This window comes from Pituophis catenifer, unplaced genomic scaffold (genome assembly GCF_029215685.1).
Source record: "Pituophis catenifer annectens isolate HBS135680 unplaced genomic scaffold, rPitCat1.0.hap2 SCAF_15, whole genome shotgun sequence".
Taxonomy (NCBI): Eukaryota; Metazoa; Chordata; class Lepidosauria; order Squamata; family Colubridae; genus Pituophis; species Pituophis catenifer.
In genome coordinates, this window is record NW_027256895.1 from 15303447 (window position 1) to 15323659 (window position 20213).

A 20213-nucleotide genomic window follows, 5' to 3' on the forward strand; every position below is an offset into this window, starting at 1 on the left:
TATCCAGTCCTTACTCCAAATCAGTGATGCTGCTTTATAGTGTTGTGGCTCCGTTGCCTGAACCTGGGCTATTGACAGATGCAGACTCTGAGAGTGAGGGAGAGGAGTTGGCAAGGCCTCCCTCTCCAGGACTCTCCTCTCTGGCAATGCCTCCTCTCTGGCAATGCCTCCAAGGTCAAGAGATAGGCCTAGAGCCAAGCACGTCCCCACAGCCACAGGTGGACAGCGACAAAGGAGATAAGTGCTGGCTGGATCCTCGACAGTGGCACAGGGAGAAGTGTGAGCAGCAGAGGTGACGGCGTGCCAGAGATTAGCTGAGTCACACCCCACACCCCACAGGGTATAAATGTGGGTGTGGTGGCCGGTTCAGTTTGTGACGGGCAAAAACTAGAAATAATCCATGATCTCTGTGCTACTGGACTTCTGCCTGCCTTGTCAGACTAATCTTTGTATTGCTGAAATTTTGCTTGCTTTATCGGACTGCTTGCAGTCTAATCTTTGTTTTGTGTGAGTAAAGTCTGAATTGGCAGCTAGCCACTGGATTGCTGCCAGCTTTATCTTCAAAGACTTTGTCGTGTGGCTTATTAACTCTGGGCCGTCTCTGGGGGTGCGTGTGTGGGACGGGGACAGAATATATTGTACGTTTCCCAATCCGGTAATGCTAATCTTCCTCTCCTTCTTGTATGTTGTAAGTGCTTTATTTTGATCCTTGCTTTCTTCCCCTGCCAGATGTAATTTGCAATCATTTTGTTAAAATCTTTGAAGAAATGCTTCCCCGGTTTTATCGGAATTACTTGAAACAGGTATAAGATTCTGGGTAGTTCATTTTAATCGAGGCAATCTTTCCAAGGAATGATAACTGTAACTTCCGAGAGAAGTTAGAGATCGGAAGATATAACGAGCAATGGAAGAAAGAATCACTTTGACAGACAGCGACAACGTGAAAGGCAAACAAAAGGTCGAGACGGAAACTTACAACATATACACCCAGATATTGATTTGAAAGAGGTGTGGGTTCTAAAATAAATAGACTGTGAAGGAAGATGGCATTTTAAGAATAAGGACAGTGAGACTGATGGGGCTGATCCAGAACGGTGATTGGAGAAGTGGTGATTTTAACAGAATGATAGACAGAACAGACTTGGAAAATAATGAACTTGGAAGCTTGAACTAATTACCCAAAAGTGTTAAATTTGGATATTTTGACATTTGGATATTTCAGTTGAGAGACATTAAAAACCATACTTCAAATGAATAGAAGGAAAAATAATAATAATAATAATAATAACCTTGAATCAGACATCCCTTACAGCATCTCCTGCACAGCAAAGATCAATAGATACCATGTTAGGAACAGAGAAAGAAAAGGCAATCTCCACATCCAGTATACAAAACATTCAATCAATACTGGCAATGATTCAGGAAGGAATGAATAAGACACAAGCATCTATTGTGAATAACCATGAGGAAACAAGAAGAAACCATGAGGATTTGAAGTCTGAAGTGGGAGAAATAAAGGACAATTTCAAGAAAATGGACGACAAAATAGAAAAAATACAACAGAATATTGTGAAAAAATGAGCAAAGGATCCAAAAGCTGGAGGTAAAAATGGAACAAACAGACAAGAAGATAGAAATGCTGGAACAAAATCAGATGTCAATCAACAGAGAATTGGAAGAATTGATTATGTATCTGGAAATGGAGAAGGCATCTTTTTATCTTAGGTTCCAGAACATAGCGGAAAGTAAAGATGAAGACCTAGGAGAGATAATGGCAGGAAACCTGGCAAAAACAACACAGAGAGACAAATTTTTAAAATATTTTTAATATTCCTTACTTATAGACAGAATCTTGCCAAAGTAAGGAAAACTGCCATCCCCATAAAGCATATGCTCTGGGAACTGTTAAGGAGGAGCTGTCTTTACCCTTTATCTGTCACATAAACTATCTGAATTGATTTGTCTCTTACTTTTCTGGAATACACTCATTCCCTTATGGGAATCCAGATTTCATTCCCTTACAATTCCTTTTGTTTCAATTTTATTTCAACAATTCCATTCATCTGAAAATCCACTATTAAAAGATTGATTGTCTATATAAGAACCATACCTGACCTGAATATTACAGAAAGACTTGTTGCAAGAAAAGCTGTAGGATAAAAAAAAAAAGTATTTAAAGTCAAATGTTGTGAATAAACTTGGTATTTAAACTTTGCTCAGCTAAGTACCTACCCTAAAGAATGAACTGTATGATTTCAGCCAATTCCAATTCTGCTAATTATGCCATGATAGCCACATTTTCCTTATTGTACCTGCTGTAACTCAGAGTCTATGTCCCTATTCATAATTTCCTCTACTACTGCACCAACTAATAAACCAGGTTTATTTGATTCAGAATCTTATCCAAATACAACCAATCATTGCAAACCTCAATGAATAGAATAGAATAGAATTTTTATTGGCCAAGTGTGATTGGACACACAAGGAATTTGTCTTGGTGCATATGCTCTCAGTGTACATAAAAGAAATGATAGTTATATAACTATTATATATAACATACTAGTTATATCTTTGACTGATGCTCTGGATCTGTTTCAAGCACCATGATAATTGGCTAACTGACCTTTAATGTACCTAGACAAAGACAAAAGGCAAGATTGCTTAAACAATTCGCTTTATGAGATGCTCCCTTTTATTCAAATGAGGCCTCATGATGATAATGTAGCATTTGGGGAAAAAGACACAAGCCAGAAGCCCAGTGCTGGAGGCCAGGAGGGAGAAGATCTCCACGGCTACCATGTATTTGCCTTTGGTGCTCACGTAGGCTGGGACAAAGGACAACCAGACACTACAAAAAACCAGCATGCTGAATGTGATAGATTTGGTTTCCTGGAAAGTATCTGGTAACTTCCTAGCAAGGAAAGCTGCAATAAAACTGACTATAGCCAGGAAACCCATAAAAGATAGAACACTATAAAACATGATATCTGACCCTTCATTGCATTCCACAACAATTTCAGAAATGAAGGAGTGCTTATCCATATCTGGGAAAGGGGGAGAGGTTGCTAACCACACAGTACAAAGAAGAAATTGAATAAAGGAGCAGGAGAGAACAATGGAAAGGGCTAGGCTTTTCCCAACCCATGTCCTCATCCTTGATCCTGGCTTGGTGGCCATGAACGCAAACACCACAGTGACAGTTTTGGCCAACATACAAGAAACAGCCACAGTGAAGATGATCCCAAAAGAAGTCTGTCGAAGGAGACAAGTCATCTTCATGGGTTGACCAATGAAAAGTAGAGAGCAAAGAAAGGAGAGGAGGAGGGAGAGGAGGAGGGTATAGGAGAGACTGCGGTTGTTGGCTTTGATGATTGGAGTGTTGTGATACTTCCTGAAGATTCCCAGCACCAATATTGTGATAAAAGAAAGCACAAGAGCCAAGGTCACTAAACTGATCCCCAAAGGTTCCTCATAACTTAAGTAACTTATATCCTTTGGCATGCATAAATCCTGCTTATTGTTTGGATATTGATCTTCTGGGCACTGGAAACAGTCATCTCGATCTGATAAAATGAAATATAGAAAGTTAAATAAGGATATATTTTTGAGCCCTCCCTTCTTAGTATTTCAGATTAAAAAAATAAATAAGTGTGTCGCGAATTAGTTTCATGGTATGATTTGTTAGTGTAGATTTTGTTAATAAGTAATAAACTGTCCATTTTCATTTCCTTTTTTTCACTTCACACATTGTGATGAGATAGCAATATTTTAATAAGTCGTGTAGATCTCAGTAGAGAGGAAACAGCTTATGTGTAAGAGAAACTACATAAAACAACATGTCAGAGCGTTTGCAATGTGACTACTATTAGGAGACAACCCAGGAGCAAAACACAGCACACAGAGCCTTAAACATTTAACGGTGGTTTATATACAAGACAAATACAAAAATATACATGGTAGCAATTACTCGACAAGCAATCAAACTTCTTCTTAACTCTACACAGAGAGATTGGCAATGAATACCAGACACAAGGAGAGAGAATACCTTAACACAATATTTTGGAGGTGGATTTTTTTTTGCTTTTTGGAAAAATTGGCTAAAATTAAAAGAAATTTTAAGAAGACTATTAAGTCAGTTGAACCTACTTTTGTATCCAAATATCCAGATACAGCCAATGTATTTTATGGGATCTCTTACCTATCTGATTTGTGATCTTTCCCTCTGGGCATCGAGTGCAGTTATAGCAACAAAACAATCGCCCTTCGATCTTGGTTTTGCGGTAACCTGGCTTGCACTTCTCATTACAAAGTGAAACAGGACGTTCCTTTCCAGGAAAAGGAAAAAAAAAAAAAGATGGTTCAACAGAGAGAATAGAACTTTTCAATTACTGGAGATCTGGAAATATCGTCAACTGGCAGGTTGAACCATTGATTCAAGAAGAATTTACCATCTTTTTAGAATATGTTGTGGCCTATTGGCCACGGGCCACTACAGCAGCTGAACCAGAGGAGAAGGAGGAGGCATGGGAGTCAGCATCAGGGCAATCTAGGAGCTCTGAGGGGGAAGAGGGAATGGAGCTGGCAAAGAGAGAGAGAGAGGCGGAGTCTGGGCCATCCATCAACCCTCAGATGGAGAATCAACAGCCCCCAAGTTTGGAGGTGGCTGATGAGAAAGAAGAGGAACTGTTGGGTCCAGTGCCTGATGTGCAGATGAAGACCGAGAAGGGGAGAGCAGTGGAAAGCTGTGGGGTGATCCTGGGGATTATATGATTTTTCTTCTTCTATGCAACTGTGTCTGGTTCACAAAGACTATGTGGACAAGTCCCTGCAGTTTTCTTGGCAAGATTTCAAGAATTGGTTTGCCTTTGATTCCTTTCTAAGGTTGGGAAAAGGTAACTTGTCAAAGCTCATCCAACTGGCTTTTTGTCTAAGATGGAACTGGAACTCATAGTTGCCATGTTTCCAACCTGATGTCTTAACCACTACACCAGAATAGTTCATTTCCTTTATTTTTATTTATTTATTTTATTTATTTTATTTATTTTATTTATTTTATTCGGCTTATATGCTGCCCTATCTCACAATGGACTCAGGGCGGCTCACAACAATAAAACACAAGCCACAATAAAAATAAAGACTAAAATCTAAAAAATTTAAAATTAACCCATTAAAACCCTTAAAACCCCATCATCAGACCAGGTCAAGGGATTTAAAAAGCCAAGTTTTTAATTCCCGGCGGAAGGTGCGAAGGTCAGGCACTAGTCGGAGTTCCAAGGGGAGTTGATTCCAGAGGGTGGGCACCCCAACCTAGAAGGCTCTACCCCTGGGGGCCGCCAGCCGCCACTGTCTAGCCAACGGCACCCTGAGTAGGCCCTCTCTATGGGCGCAAACCGGGCGATGGGATGGTGTTGCTGGCTGTAGGTGGTCCGCCAAATATCCTGGTCCTAAGCCATGTAGGGCTTTGTAGGTCAACACCAGCACCTTGAATCTCACCCGGAGGGCAACTGGTAGCCAATGCAAACCGCACAGGAGGGGTGTAACATGGGAGTATCAGGATTCTCCCATCACAACCCGCGCGGCTGCATTCTGCACCAGGTGAAGCCTCCGAGTGGTCCTCAAGGGCAGCCCCATGTAGAGAGCATTGCAGTAGTCAATCCATAAGGTGACCAGCACATGCGTAACTGTGCATAGGGCATCTCGGTCCAGGTAGGGACCGATATCTTCAGTGTGGTCACATAGGACCATATTGAGTCTTAGGAAATTAATTTATTGTATTGTTGCATTTATTGGTCTATATACAATTTTTTTTAATCCAACAGTTTGCTGATGGAATTGTCCAGAGATTGGTACCCAACAATGAATTAAATTTTGTGGCCCAAATTCTCTTCTTATTTGAAATAGGGCCACAAATTGCTGTTAACAGTTTTATTCCTTATCCAGGAAACATATTAACATTCATTGGATGAATGGATTATAATCAGTGATGAAATCCAATTTTTTCTACTACCAGTTCTGTGGGCATGGTGTGGTGTGGTGGGCATTGCTTGGTGGGCATGGCAGGGGAAGGATACTGCAAAATCTCCATTCCCACCCCACTCTGGGGTCAGCCAGAGGTGGTATTTGCCACTTCTTTGAACTACTCAAAATTTCTGCTACCAGTTCTCCAAACTGCTCAAAACTTATGCTAATGGTTCTCCAGAACCTGTCAGAACCTGCTGGATTTCACCCCTGATTATAATGGTGCTAGAATATTAATTTGCAACCTAATTCTTAAGTCTTTCCATCCCTAGAAATTAAGAAAAAAGCAGTTGATCAATCATTTCTGTCTTTCTGAAGGACTCATCGTTTTCCTCATAATTACACTGAGCACAAGCTCCACAAGCAAAAAACCAATTCATATGTCTGAATATCTGTGCCATTCACATTAAAGTTTGAGCTGTGTAACACTTTTGGAACAGTGGGGAAAAAGTGGGGAAAGAAGTGCAACAGGAGTTAAAATAACATGGTCTCTACCTGATTAAACCAGCTGGGCCAAACCACATCATGTTCATCAATAGTCAAACATTTGTCAGTGGTTGCTGATGGGTCTATCTTTCCAACTGTCTTTCTGAGAAAGGTCTGGTTTGAGAAAGTGATCCAGTTTATGATGTCAAATCCTGCCAGCAGTTCACCATTTTGGTCAAAAGAAATTTTTTCTCCAGCACTGTTATTAAAAGATATACTTTGCAGAAAGCGGTGGAGCTAAACAGTCGTGAAAGAAGTGAAAACAGATATATTTGTAAGACAGTCAGTCGCTAAAGTTCTCTTTCAAAACATGCTAATAATAACTCAGCAACTAATAGTTCAATAATAAGACTTGGGAAATATTTACACTTACAGAAACAAACAATATATCTATGAAACAATATTTGTTTTCTTATGCAAAGAATAATGCCATCTATTGAAAAAAATCAATTTTGTAAAGATGACATAATGCATCATTAAGGAAATTAACTATTTATCAAAAAATAGAAAACGTATAAGAGACAACACAATAATAACTAATCTACTGAATATCTGGGTCAAACACACAAAAAATAAGTTTATGTTTACCCTTTCTACTTCTTGACTTGTTATTGAATGTCTTTTTTTAAGAAGACTTTTATCATGATAACAAGACATCCCATGATTATCTCTTCCCCTTACCTTCCCCTACGTGTCCTACTATTTGCTTTTGTACTTTTGGGTTTTATACTATAAACTAATCAAAATGAGAGAGAAAAAAACATCTAATGGAATTCACTATTCTGCATTACTATTAATCTTCTCATAGTTCCTATCACCCATCTCCTCCCACTTTTGACTGTATGACTGTAACTTTGTTGATTGCATCCTTACGATTTATATTGATTGTTTCCTAGTATGATTTGATTGCTTTTTTATACCCTATGACTATCATTAAGTGTTGTACCTTATGATTCTTGATGAATGTACCTTGTCCTTTTATGTACACTGAGACCTATGCACCAAAGACAAATTCCTTGTGTATACAGTCACACTTGTCCAATAAAGAATTCTGTCCTGTTCTGTTCTGTTCCATTCCGTTTGGTTCTATTCTATTCTATAAATTTCAAAAAAAAAAAAAAAAGACATCTCGTGGAAAGATAATAAATTGGAAGATTTTATTTTTAATAAGACAAATATGAGAGGTCTTGGGCTTCCTACTTCATAATAATCCACTGTACTTACTTGGTTTCACTGTTTTAAAATAGGAAAAATAGCACAAAAAGAACAGGAGAAACAAGGAAATATTGAAAGACTTTGATTTTTGAATTTTAAAACTTTGTAACACACAATTTTGTTTATTTGATCCTTCTAATTTAGAAGTTGTTACACTAATATTAATCAGAATCTGAGAAGGTCAAATGCCATATGATAAAACATATATTGATTTTGATTACGGTAACAGAGATGCAACAATTGGAATTTCAAGAGAAGAACTTTTATTCTGAATGTTGTCTCTCTCCCTTCCTCCCTCCCTCTCTCTTTCCCTCTCTCCACATTCTCTTTCTCTCTTTCTTTTTCTTTCTTTCTTTCTCTTCATGTTTGCATGCATGTGTGTACGTACATATGCACCTTTGACTCCTAGTGACTACCTGCACAAATCCCTGGAGTTAAATGTTATATATGAAGAAAATTGATATAAGATGTTCTATAACTGGTAGAACAGTCTTGATGGATAAAATAGACAAATTATTTTCTAAAAAAAAAAAACATTGGAAGATTAATGAGCAACCAACCAACACACACACACACACACACACACACACACACAGAGAGAGAGAGAGAGAGAGAGAGAGAGAGAGAGAGAGAGAGAGAGAGAGAGAGAGAGAGAGAGAGAGAGAGTTTTGAGAAATAATTCATACAGGCAGAAACAAATGTTGAAAGTTAAATTCCCATTGTAAATTGTAATAGTTTTGTAAATTTTTATCAAACCATATATTCCTTCAAAGTATATCTAAATTGCTGCTAGGATATTATAAATGTCTTATGGGAAAGCATATTGGATTTCTTCCTTAGAAGAATGACCAAGTCATTTATGGGAGTAACCTCCAATATCTAGAATCACCTCATTTCTAAAAAACACAATTCAGATTGAGCGGAAACTCGAGCGCGTTACAGCACCAGAACCCAGAATAGAGCAGCTGGCTGGAGCCCATCTGTGCATCAGCCAGCTGCACTTCCGGGTTTTGTCACGTTCATACACACCAGCCAGCTGGTATTTGCGTGAAGACCAGCTGGCTGGCGCACAAGTGCAGACTGGAACCCAGAAGATAGCTGGCTGCCGTGCGCATGCATGCAGGATCATGTACCTGGTGCGCATGGGCACAATGGAACCTGGAAGAGCAGCTTCCTGCTCACACGTGCCCATCTCTGGCACATGTGCCATAGGTTTGCTACCATGGACCTAGTGGAATGTCCAAATTATTCTCCTTACCTTCCATGACTGTTGACTCAGGAAATTCTCTCTCATTATTCTTCTTTGTCGGCCTTGGAAAGAATACATGGCATGCAAAGCATGTGCAATTGCGTAGACAGCATTGTAGATACTGTAGCTGTGGGCAGTCATGCTGGTTTCAAACACAGGTACAGGGAGCGTCTCTAGTTTTTCCTCCCCAGTGCAGATATTGTCATCCTCTTCGTCTGTGATGGAAACTTGGGGCAAACAGTTAAAGATCTGTTGCCAAAACTGGATTAGAAATCCATCTTCCTTATCTAAAACCGGGCTCCTCATCTGAACAAATTTCTGGAAAGCCGACACTTGTTTTGAATGTACGGCAAGCGTTATAGAGCCATGAATGAAATTAAGATCCCAATATCTTTGGAAAGGAAGGGATGAGAAGTCTACTTCTGCTGTCATAAACCAAACCTTGGGGTTACATGGCAAATCATTATATTCTGAAATTCTGAGCAAAGCCCTTAAATTTAGCATACTCTGAAATCCCCCCAGAAACATCACTATTTTAGCTGTACTCTTTGAAACAATTCTTAAATTGTTGTATGATGTACGCATTGTCTTCTCATCATCACTGATAAATTCACCTGATATTTTTTCTATGAATTCAAAACAGATCCCACTTCTGGAAAACATGGGAATAACATTCCTCAGCAAGTTGCCGATATTGAGGTAAAACATCCCAATCCAGGTCCAGCCAAAATGCAAAAAGAGCTGGAGAAGTCCATGATATTGATGACTGGTCTTTGGGAGCATCCAGTAAAAGAAATGACTTTGCGTAATGCTACTGGTCTCTGGGACAGAACTATATGCAACCTAAAACAAACAAGGTGATGAAAAATACCAGTCACACAGTAAATGGTGGGTCTTTGGTGTATTTTAATATAACTTTATTAAATACCACTGATTAATATGCTGCATAATATTAATTTAATTAATGTTTCAATTTAATCAGTTAATTTATTTTTTTAATAAGTTGATCATGTAGAGTCCAGTAGCATTCAACCCCTGATTATCAATGTCAGGAGTGAAACTTTGGCAGCTATGTACCTTGTCATTTCTACTTGCCATTAGAGAAATGTGGGGAAAGGGAAGTGTTGATTATCAATGAGTTAACTAGAGAAACAAAACTTCTACAGTTCCATTGAAGCTTGTGAGATTCTGGAAAGTTTTAAAGGACATCTTAACAGGTGTGCAGTTGAGGCAGATGGTTCCCATAACAAAGGGAAATGGTTTACTTGGTCTACATGGAAGTCTGGGGGGGGTGGTCTGACTGGGAAAATCTTTATTTAATACTATGAACAGGAACCTAAGGATCTCAGCGTTAGTTTTACCATGACATTACTAAGCTATGCATTTAATATACAGTAAACATTTCAGAAATGAAATGATCCTGGGCTTTTATTTGGATACTGATGCTGGATATTGACAATCAGAGCCCAAATGAGGTGGGTGGGACACATCATCAGAATGGATGGCCACCATATGCTTTGTCAGTTGCTCTAAAGTATATGTAAGTTTGGGAATACTTCAAGATTGTCCATATAAGTGCTACAAAGATGTCGCAAAAGAACGCTATACCAATGTGATGTCCAGCTATGGAAAGTAGATGTTGTGGTTTCTGACAGAATCTGTTGGTGAGAACTGTGCTGAAAAGCCTCCACTGGCTTTGAAAAAAGAGGACACTAAAAACTGATTGAAAACCATGAATGGGACAAAGAATAACACCCACAGTTATTACAACAATGACTTCCTGTGCTTCCCCCCATTCTGTAGACTCTGCACCTCCAGACTGGAACTGCAGTGTCACCTCTGTGTCCAGAGGTAAACCAAACAATACCATGACTTCTTTGACAGCTATACTTATTATATTTGGGTGCTCTTTCCAAAGTTCAGCTGAGATTATTGAAGATACATTTGTTTTTTAACTTTCTTCAAAAGAAAACACAATGAAATTTATGGCCCACAATGAAATATTAGAACACTAAAATATCGTTAACACACCCCAACCCCCAATATATATTAAGCAAAGGACTTACCTGCACAAACTTGTAAGCTGTCATAATGGTAGCTATATCAAGAAATTCAATAGAACTTGGTCCTCCTATGACAGCCATCAGATTCTTCTGATTGTGACACTTATAATTAGGGATGAATCTGTTTGGTGTAGAGAGGAGTTCCAGAGCAGCAATACAAGTATATCTTGGAAGAAAATAGTTATTGTAAATGTTGAAGCCTAGTGTGATATTGGTTAAGATCTGGGGATTTTTATTAATCTCCTTTACAGCAAAAACCACAGCCATAATGTGTTGGTAGCTCTGTGACAATAATCTACAATGAAATTTTAAAAAATAGTTAAGTATTCTCTGTATAATTAGTTCTGAAATAAAGTTTTCTTCTTTCCTATGTTCAAGTAGCAGAAGAATGATGTACAATTAGCAAAGGAGCTGCCCAGGGCTGTCTGCTCTCTCCACTTCTCTTCTTTCTATCCACCAATGACTGCATCTCAAAAGATCCCTCTCTTAAAATTCTGAAATTTGCAGATGATACAGCTGTGATTGGTCTCATTCAAGACAATGATGAATCTGCACAAAGAATGGAAGTTAACAACTAGCCCTATGGTACAGATCCCTCACATCCTGGACATCAATTGTTTCAACTTCTACCCTCAAAACGATGCTATTGAGCACTGCACACCAGAACAACTAGACACAAGAACAGTTTTTCCCGAATGCCATCACTCTGCTTAGCAACTAATTCCCACAATACTGTCAAATAATTTACTAAGACTGTATTATTACTATTATTCTTCTCTTCCTTACGAGCATCTCTCTTCCCATTTATTACTATAACCATGTTGCTTGTATCTTTCAATTATATTGTTTTTATTTGTTTCCTAGTACGATTTGATAGCTTATTACTAATCTTGACTATCACTAAGTATTGTATCTTTTTATTCTTGATGAATATATTTTATTCTCCGTATGTACACTGAGGGCTTATATACCTAAAACAAATTCCTTGTGTGTCCAATCACACTTGGCCAATAAAGAATTCTATTCTATTCTATAAAGAACTAACATTAAAATGATTTATACTGTAAGACGTACTAACACCATCAGTCTAAACTGAACAGAAAGGGGTACTTTTTTTGAAGAAAAATAAACAGATGCTATAGTACATAATTTAAAAAATACTTGATTGTTCACACGTGACTAAAATCATACACTGTAGAATGTCTTGTGTAGAAAATAAAAAGAAAGAATAAGAAGATGTAGGAGGAAGTTTTAAAATAGCTAGTTCCTCACATGTGTTCTAACAAATCATCCTTGCTGGGATGATACCTGAATGACATCCTTTCAGACATAACTAAGGTCTGAGAAATTATGCCACCAACAATGAAGTCCCCAGCTTGATAATATTTATGAGAAATTGATGCAGGCTCAGTGCTCCTGCATTTTGCTACTGGGACTTGGCCAACACTCTTCGGGAGGAAGAATAATATGAGGAAAGCAAGAATTACAGCTACATAGAAAATCATTTGTGAAAAAAAAGACTTCACCATATCCCACATTATTGTTAGCACCCCTTTGATCTGCAGAGCAAACAGATTAAAGCCTCAGTGCCAAGCCTTGGTTATTATACTATCTCTATAGTCTGTCTATTTCTGAAGGCCAGAGGAGATGCTTAAAGTCTCTGTCAGTAGTAATAATGGCCTTAGGAATTCCCCAGTTTGCTGAAGAAGTTCATAATTATAGAGAAGATAATGAATGACTCAAGAGTTACAGAGCCAGTTCTATTTTGTTCTTTTTATTTTTTGCAAAACTAATTTCTTTTGCAGCGAAAACTCTAGTGTCTAGTGTCTCCCAAGAGATGATTTCTAGTAAAACTGAACTTTGACCAGTAAAGGACATACAGACAACATCATTTCTATGAGAACATTTGATAGAACATCTGATAGAACATTTTGTTCTATCAGAACAAAACTGAATATAGACTATGTGAGTGTCTTTGGTGTCAAAGTCCATCTCAGAGAGAACAAAAAGAAAAAGAACATACACAATTCCCTTCATGTTGCCACAATAACAAAGATGATGTAGAGAAATGCATGCTTTGATGAGTTTTTTTTTTTTTAATTTGATTTATATGCTGCCCTTCTCCGGAGACTCAGGGCGGCTTACAATGTGTTAAGCAATAGCCTTCATACTTTTGTATATTTATACAAAGTCAGCTTATTGCCCCCACAAACTGGGTCCTCATTTCACCTACCTTAGAAAGGATGGAAGGTTGAGTCAACCTTGAGCCTTGGAGAGATTCGAACCAGCAGTAATTGCAGGCAGCTGTGTTAATAACAGTGTGCTTAGACCACTGTACTATCAAGGCTCTATTTGATTGAATTGATTGATATGTCAAGTAAAATTTTCTTTATTGTTTTTCTATACTGTATATTTATTCTGTTTTATCAATAAGAATAAATACAAAGGAAATAAAATCCAACCATACACAACCCAGGAAAGCATATATCCAATACCAATACCAAGAACAAAAACAACAAAGAAAAAATAATAATGACACAAATGTCTAACATTGAGCATAAAAAATCCAACCCAGCTGGATGTTGAAATTAAATAAAAGCACCTTATGAATTCTCCTCCCCTTACATAATGGGTCTACAAATAGTTTTAGACATTCTCTTCCTTATTTTAGAAGAAAACTATATTATATCAACAAATATTCCAGATGAAGAGATCTCTATCTGATAATCAAATTGACCCAACATTACTCTCTCCCTCCCTCCCTCCTTCCCTCTCTTTCTCATATATGTATGCATATGTGGTGAACAGGTTAGCTAAAACATTACACTAATCTTCAAATCTTTCTGTTAACCATCTGTTATTTAACTTGTATTTAACTCTATTTAACTTGTAGAAGTCCATAAATGACTTCCAGTCTATCATAAAACTATATAGTCCATTGTCTCTTAAATTTCCAACACTTGTTAGAAGTCCCTCTATATACATTTTTGCTAATCTATCTTGAGTCAAAGACCAAGGATACATCATTTTATAAAAATGTTCTTTCAAACTATAATTCAAATTACATTTTTACCAATTAGTCCATACATTCTCCCATTTATCTAGCATTATGATATCAGGTAGAATTTAAATGCTGGGTGTCATTGTATTTCCACCAGTGGAGATTTTTTTTTTAACAACATAGTTTAATTCACTCTTTTTGTTAATTGCTCCCTTTTATTAAGATCTGGTCTAATTATAATGATGTAACATGATAAAAAGACTTTTATCATGATAACAAGACATCCCATGGATGTCTCTTCCCTTCCCCTCTGTGTCCTACTATTTGCTTTTGTACTTTTGGGTTTTATAGTATAAACTAATAACTCATTCGAGATAACAACAAATATTCATAAAGATGGGAGGTTGAACAACTAGCCTTGTGATGTGATCAGAACAATCTTGAACTAAACACATTCAAAACCGTAGAAATTATGGTAGATTTTAGGAGAAACCCTCCTATACTACCACTTCTTACAACACTAGACAACACAGTATTAACAGTAGAGACCTTCAAATTTCTAGGTTCTATCATATCTCAAGACCTAAAAAGGATTCCTAACATCAAAAATGTCATCAAAAAAGCACAACAAAGAATATTATTTCTGCACCAATTCAGGAAGCTCAAACTGCCCAAGGAGCTGCTGATACAGTTCTATAGAGGAACTGTTGAGTCTATCATCTGCACCTCTATAACTGTCTGGTATGGTTCTGCAACCCAACAAGACAGATACAGACTTCAGAGGATAATTAGAACTGCAGAAAAAAACAATTACTACCAACCTTCTATTGAGGACTTGTATACTGCACAAGTTAAAAAGAGGGCTGTAAAAATATTTACAGACTCCTCGCATCCTGGACATAAATTGTTTCAACTCCTACCCTCAAAATGACGCTATAGAGCACTGCACACCAGAACAACTAGACACAAGAACATTTTTTTCCCAAATTCCATCACTCTGCTAAATAAATAATTCCCTCAAACTATTCACTAAGTCTGCATAACTATTAATCTTCTCACCATTCCTATCACACATCTCCTCCCACTTATGACTGTATGACTGTAACTTTGTTGATTGCATCCTTACGATTTATATTGATTGTTTCCTAGTATGATTCAATTGCTTATTTGTACCCTATGACTATCATTAAGTGTTGTACCTTATGATTCTTGGTGAATGTACCTTGTCTTTTTATGTACACTGAGAGCTATGCACCAAGACAAATTCCTTGTGTGTCCAATCACACTTGTCCAATAAAGAATTCTGTCCTGTGCTGTCCTGTCCTGTCCTGTTTGATTGTGTTCAGTTCAGTTCAGTTCTGTTCTGTTCGGTTCTATTCTATTCTATTCTATTCTATAAAAATGAAAAAAAAAAGGCATCTTGTGGAAAGATAATAAATTGGAAGATTTTATTTTTAATAAGACAAACATGAGAGGTCTTGGGCTTCCTACTTCATAATAATCCACTGTACATACTTGGTTTCAATGTTTTAAAATAGGAAAAATAGCACAAAAAGAACAGGAGAAACAAGGAAATATTGAAAGACTTTGATTTCTAAATTTTAAAACCTTATGACACACAATTTTGTTTATTTGTTCCTTCTAATTTAAAAGTTGTTACGCTAATATTAATCAGAATCTGAGAAGGTCAAATGTGATAGGATAAAATGTATATTGACTTTGATTATGGTAGCAATAATTGGAATTTCAAGGGAATAACTTTTATTGTGAATGTTTTCTCTCTGTCTGTCTGTCTGTCTATCCCTCTTTCTCCTCATATGTGAATGCATGTGTGTGTGTGTGTGTGTGTGTGTGTGTGTGTGTGTATCTACATGCACCTTTGAGTCAGTATTGACTCCTAGTGGGTACTTGGACAAGTCCCTGGAGTTGAATGTTATACATAGAGAAAATTGGTATAAGGTGTTCTATGACTGGTAGTATTGATGGTTAAAATAGACAAATTATTTTGTGCAAAAAAAGTTGAAAGTGTGATGAGCAACATACACAAAGTTTTGAGAAGTAATTCATTCAGGAAGAAACAAATGTTGAAAGTTAAATTCCCATCATAAATGGTTATATTTTTGTAAATTTTTATCAAACCATATATTCCCTCAAAGTATACTTAATTTGCTTTGTATATGTTAATTGCTGCAGAGATATTATAAATGTCTTATGGGAAGGCATATTGGATTTCTTCCTTAGAATAATGACTAAGTTTTCATAAGAGTAACCTTTAATATCTAGAATTACCTCATTTCTAAAAAAAATAATTCATATTGTAGAATTCAGATCTAATAGGAAACTATATTGGGCTATTGTTTTAAAACATAATTTTATATCTCACAAGACATAAATAGTGAAAATTACTAGAGGTCACTATATACCCAAGCAGTTCAAAAATGAAAAAACTGATACATATCCTATGTTACTGCTTCAATATACTTAGTGGAAGGTCCTAATTATTCTCCTTACCCTCCATGACTGTTGACTCAGGAAATTCTCTCTCGTCATTCTTCTTTGTTGGCCTTGGAAAGAATACATGGCATGCAAAGCATGTGCAATTGCGTAGACAGCATTGTAGATACTGTAGCTGTGGGCAGTCATGCTGGTTTCAAACATAGATACAGGGAGAATCTCTAGTTTCTCCTCCCCAGTGCAGATGTTGTCATTCTGTTCATCTGTGATGGAAGCTTGAAGCAAACAGTTAAAGATCTGTTGCCAAAACTGTATTAGAAATCCATCTTCCTTATCTAAAACCGGGCTCCTCATCTGAACAAATTTCTGGAAAGCCGACACTTGTTTTGAATGTACTGCAAGCGTTATAGAGCCATGAATGAAATTAAGATCCCAATATCTTTGGAAAGGAAGGGATGAGTAGTCTGCCTCCGCTGTCATAAACCAAACCTTGGGGTTACATGGCATATCATTATATTCTGAAATTCTGAGCAAAGCCCTTAAATTTAGCATACTCTGAAATCCCCCCAGAAACATCACTATTTTAGCTGTACTCTTAAAAACAATGCTTAAAATGTTGTATGATGTACGCATTGTCTTCTCATCCTCACTGAGAAATCCACCTGGTATTTTTTCTACAAATTCAAAACAGATCCCACTTCTGGAAAACATGGGAATAACATTTCTCAGCAAAGTCCCAGCTATGTTGCCAATAGTAAAGTACAACATCCCAATCCAGGTCCAGCCAAAATGCAAAAAGAGCTGGAGAAATCCATGATATTGATGATCAGCCTTTGGGAGCATCCAATAAAAGAAATGATTTTGCGTAATGCTATTGGTCTCTGGGACAGAACTATATGCAACCTAAAACAAACGAGGTGATGAAAAATACCAGTCAAACAGTAAATGGTGGGTCTTTGGTATATTTTAATATAATTGTATTAAATACCACTTATTAATATGCTACATAATATTAACTGAAATGAATTTAATTAATGTTTCAATTTAATCATTTAATTTAATTTTTTAATAAGTTGATCATGTTGAGTCCAGCAGCATTGAACTCCTGATTGTCAAGAATGAAACTTTGGCAGCTAAGTGCTTTGTCTTTTCTACTTGCCATTAGATGAAGATGGGGACGTGCTGGTTATGAATGAGTTAACTAGAGAAATGAAACTTTTACAGCTCCACTGAAGCTTGTGAGCCTCTGGAAACTTTAGAAGGATATCTTAGCAGGTGAGCAATTGAGGCAGATGATTCCCAATTGATCGAAAACCATGAGTGGGACACAGAATAAGATGCACAGTTATTATAACAATGACTTCTTGTGCTGCCCTCCATTCTGTAGACTCTGCACCCCCAGATTGAAACTGTAATGTCATCTCTGTATCCAGAGGTAAGCAACACAATACCATATTTTCTTTCAACCTGAAGGATTACCATATATACAGCTGTACTTGTTATATTTGGATGTTCTTTCCAAAATTCAGTTGAGATTATTGAAGCTACATTTGTTTTTAAACTTTCTCCAAAAGAAAACACAATGAAATTTATTGTCCACAATGAAATATTAGAATACTAAAATGTCATTAACCCACCTCTATCCCCAATATGTGTTAAGCAAAGGACTTACCTGCACAAATTTGTAAGCTGTCATAATGGTAGCCATATCAAGAAATTCAATAGAACTTGGTCCTCCTATGACAGCCATCAGATTCTTCTGATTGTGACATTTATAATTAGGGATAAATGTATTTGGTGTAGAGAGGAGTTCCAGAGCAGCAATACAAGTATATCTCGGAAGAAAATAGTTATTGTAAATGTTGAAGCCTAGTGTGATATTGGTTAAGATCTGGGGATTTTTATTAATCTCCTTTACAGCAAAAACCACAGCCAAGATGTGTTGGTAGCTCTGTGACAATATTCTACAATGAAATTTTAAAAATAGTTAAACATTCTCTGTATAATTAGTTATGAAATAAAGTTTTCTTCTTTCCTGTTTTCAAGCACTAGAAGAATGATATATTTTATTATAAATATTTCTTGTCTGCTATTGAACTAACATTAAAATGATTTATACTGTAAGACGTACTCACACCATCAGACTACACTGAACAGAAAGGTATTTTTCTGAAGAAAAATAAACAGATGCTACAGTACATAATTTAAAAGACACTTGGTTCTTCACAGATGACCAAAATCATACACTGTCAAATGTCATGCGGAGAAAATATAAAAAAAGAATAGGAAGTTTTAAAATAGTTCCTCACATGTATTCTACCAAATCACCCTTATTGGGATGACATCTGAATAACATCCTTTCAGACACAACAAAGGTCTGAGAAATTATGCCACCAACAATGAGGTCCCCGGTTTGATAATATTTATGAAGAATTGATGCAGGCTCAGTCCTCATGCATTTTGCTACTGGAATTTGTCCAACACTCTTAGGGAGAAAGAATAATATGAGGAAAGCAAGAATTACAGCTACATAGAAAATCATTTGTGAAAAGAAAGACTTCCTCGGATCCCACATTATTGTTAGCACACCCTTGATCTGCAAAGCAAAGGGATGGATTGAAAGCCAGGTAAATGCAGGTTAAAACCTCAGTGCCAAGCCTAGGATCTTATTCTATCTCTATAGTCCCTCTATTTCTGAAGGCCAGAGGAGATGTTTAAAGTCTCTGTCAGTAGTATTAATGGCCCTGGGAATTCCTCAGTTTGCTGAAGAAGTTCATAATTATAGAGAAGATAATGAATGACTCAAGAGTTACAGAACCAGTTCTGTTTTCTTCTTCTTCTTCTTCTTCTTCTTCTTCTTCTTCTTCTTCTTCTTCTTCTTCTTCTTCTTCTTCTTCTTCTTCTTCTTCTTCTTCTTCTTCTTCTTCTTCTTCTTCTTCTTCTTCTTCTTCTTCTTTTTGCAAAACTAATTTCTTTTATAGCAAAACTCCAATGTCCCCAAGAGACTTCCTAGTCATACTGAATTTTGGCCAGTGAAGGACATACAGACAACATCATTTCTATTATACTATGAGAACAAAATTGAATATAGACCATGTGAGAGTATTTGACTTCAAAGTTGTTAGGATATGGTTTGAGCCTAACAAGTTGTCCAGGCAATATATGTGTTCTGTGATTTTAATATGACTATGTATTATGTGACTTTAACGTTTTACTGCTGATTCATTGTAATGCTGAGTCATGCTGTAATTAGATAATCACTAGTTGTAAACGTATTTAAGAAAGGTACTGTAACGTATTCAGTTGATGATATGCTACCATAGTGTGTGGAGTTGCATTGTGCTATCATCGTTGGATGGATCTGTTACCATCATGGTTTGTGAACCAGAGTGAGTTTGTTATTCTAACCAACTACTGTTTGTGTGGTAAGAAGATTTTTGTATCACTGGACTGATTTAACCGGCAAAGACTTGGATTGATTTCAAGACTATGACATTGTTTTTTCACTATAAAGTAAACTTTTGATAAACCAGTTTGCACAGCTCTTATTCATTGCTCTCAGCAACGTTTCTCTACACTCTGCTGGTTGGTAACACAACAACAATATCCTTAACAAAAGTCCATCTCAGAGAGTACAAAAAAAGAAAAAGAACATATACAATTCCCTTCATGTTGCCACAATAACAAAGATGATATAGAGAAATGCATGCTTTGATGAGATTGATAT

At 36.9% G+C, this 20213-nt stretch overlaps 1 protein-coding gene across 1 annotated transcript; it reads right to left on the reverse strand.

Moving 5' to 3' along the window:
- Positions 1-2661: 2661 nt before the first annotated feature.
- Positions 2662-16993, reverse strand: LOC139324415 (vomeronasal type-2 receptor 26-like). Its single transcript, XM_070954129.1, has 4 exons — positions 16544-16993; positions 6514-6741; positions 4199-4325; positions 2662-3563 (listed from the first exon to the last, which is right to left on the reverse strand). Exons 1-4 carry the CDS (start codon positions 16991-16993, stop codon positions 2662-2664), a joined length of 1707 nt encoding a protein of 568 aa, XP_070810230.1.
- Between the last annotated feature and the right edge of the window lie 3220 nt (positions 16994-20213).

What these genes read in the sequence shown, in the direction of transcription:
- LOC139324415 (XM_070954129.1), bottom strand. Translation starts at nt 16,993, where the DNA reads ATGCCATGTAACCCCAAGGTTTGGTTTATGACAGCGGAGGCAGACTAC. An exon ending in GGCCCAGCTGGTTTAATCAG is followed by an intron (nt 4,326 to 6,513) that starts GTAGAGACCATG and finishes TTTCCTGGAAAG; the next exon opens with GAACGTCCTGTTTCACTTTG. An exon ending in AAAGATCACAAATCAGATAG is followed by an intron (nt 3,564 to 4,198) that starts GTAAGAGATCCC and finishes TCATTTTATCAG; the next exon opens with ATCGAGATGACTGTTTCCAG.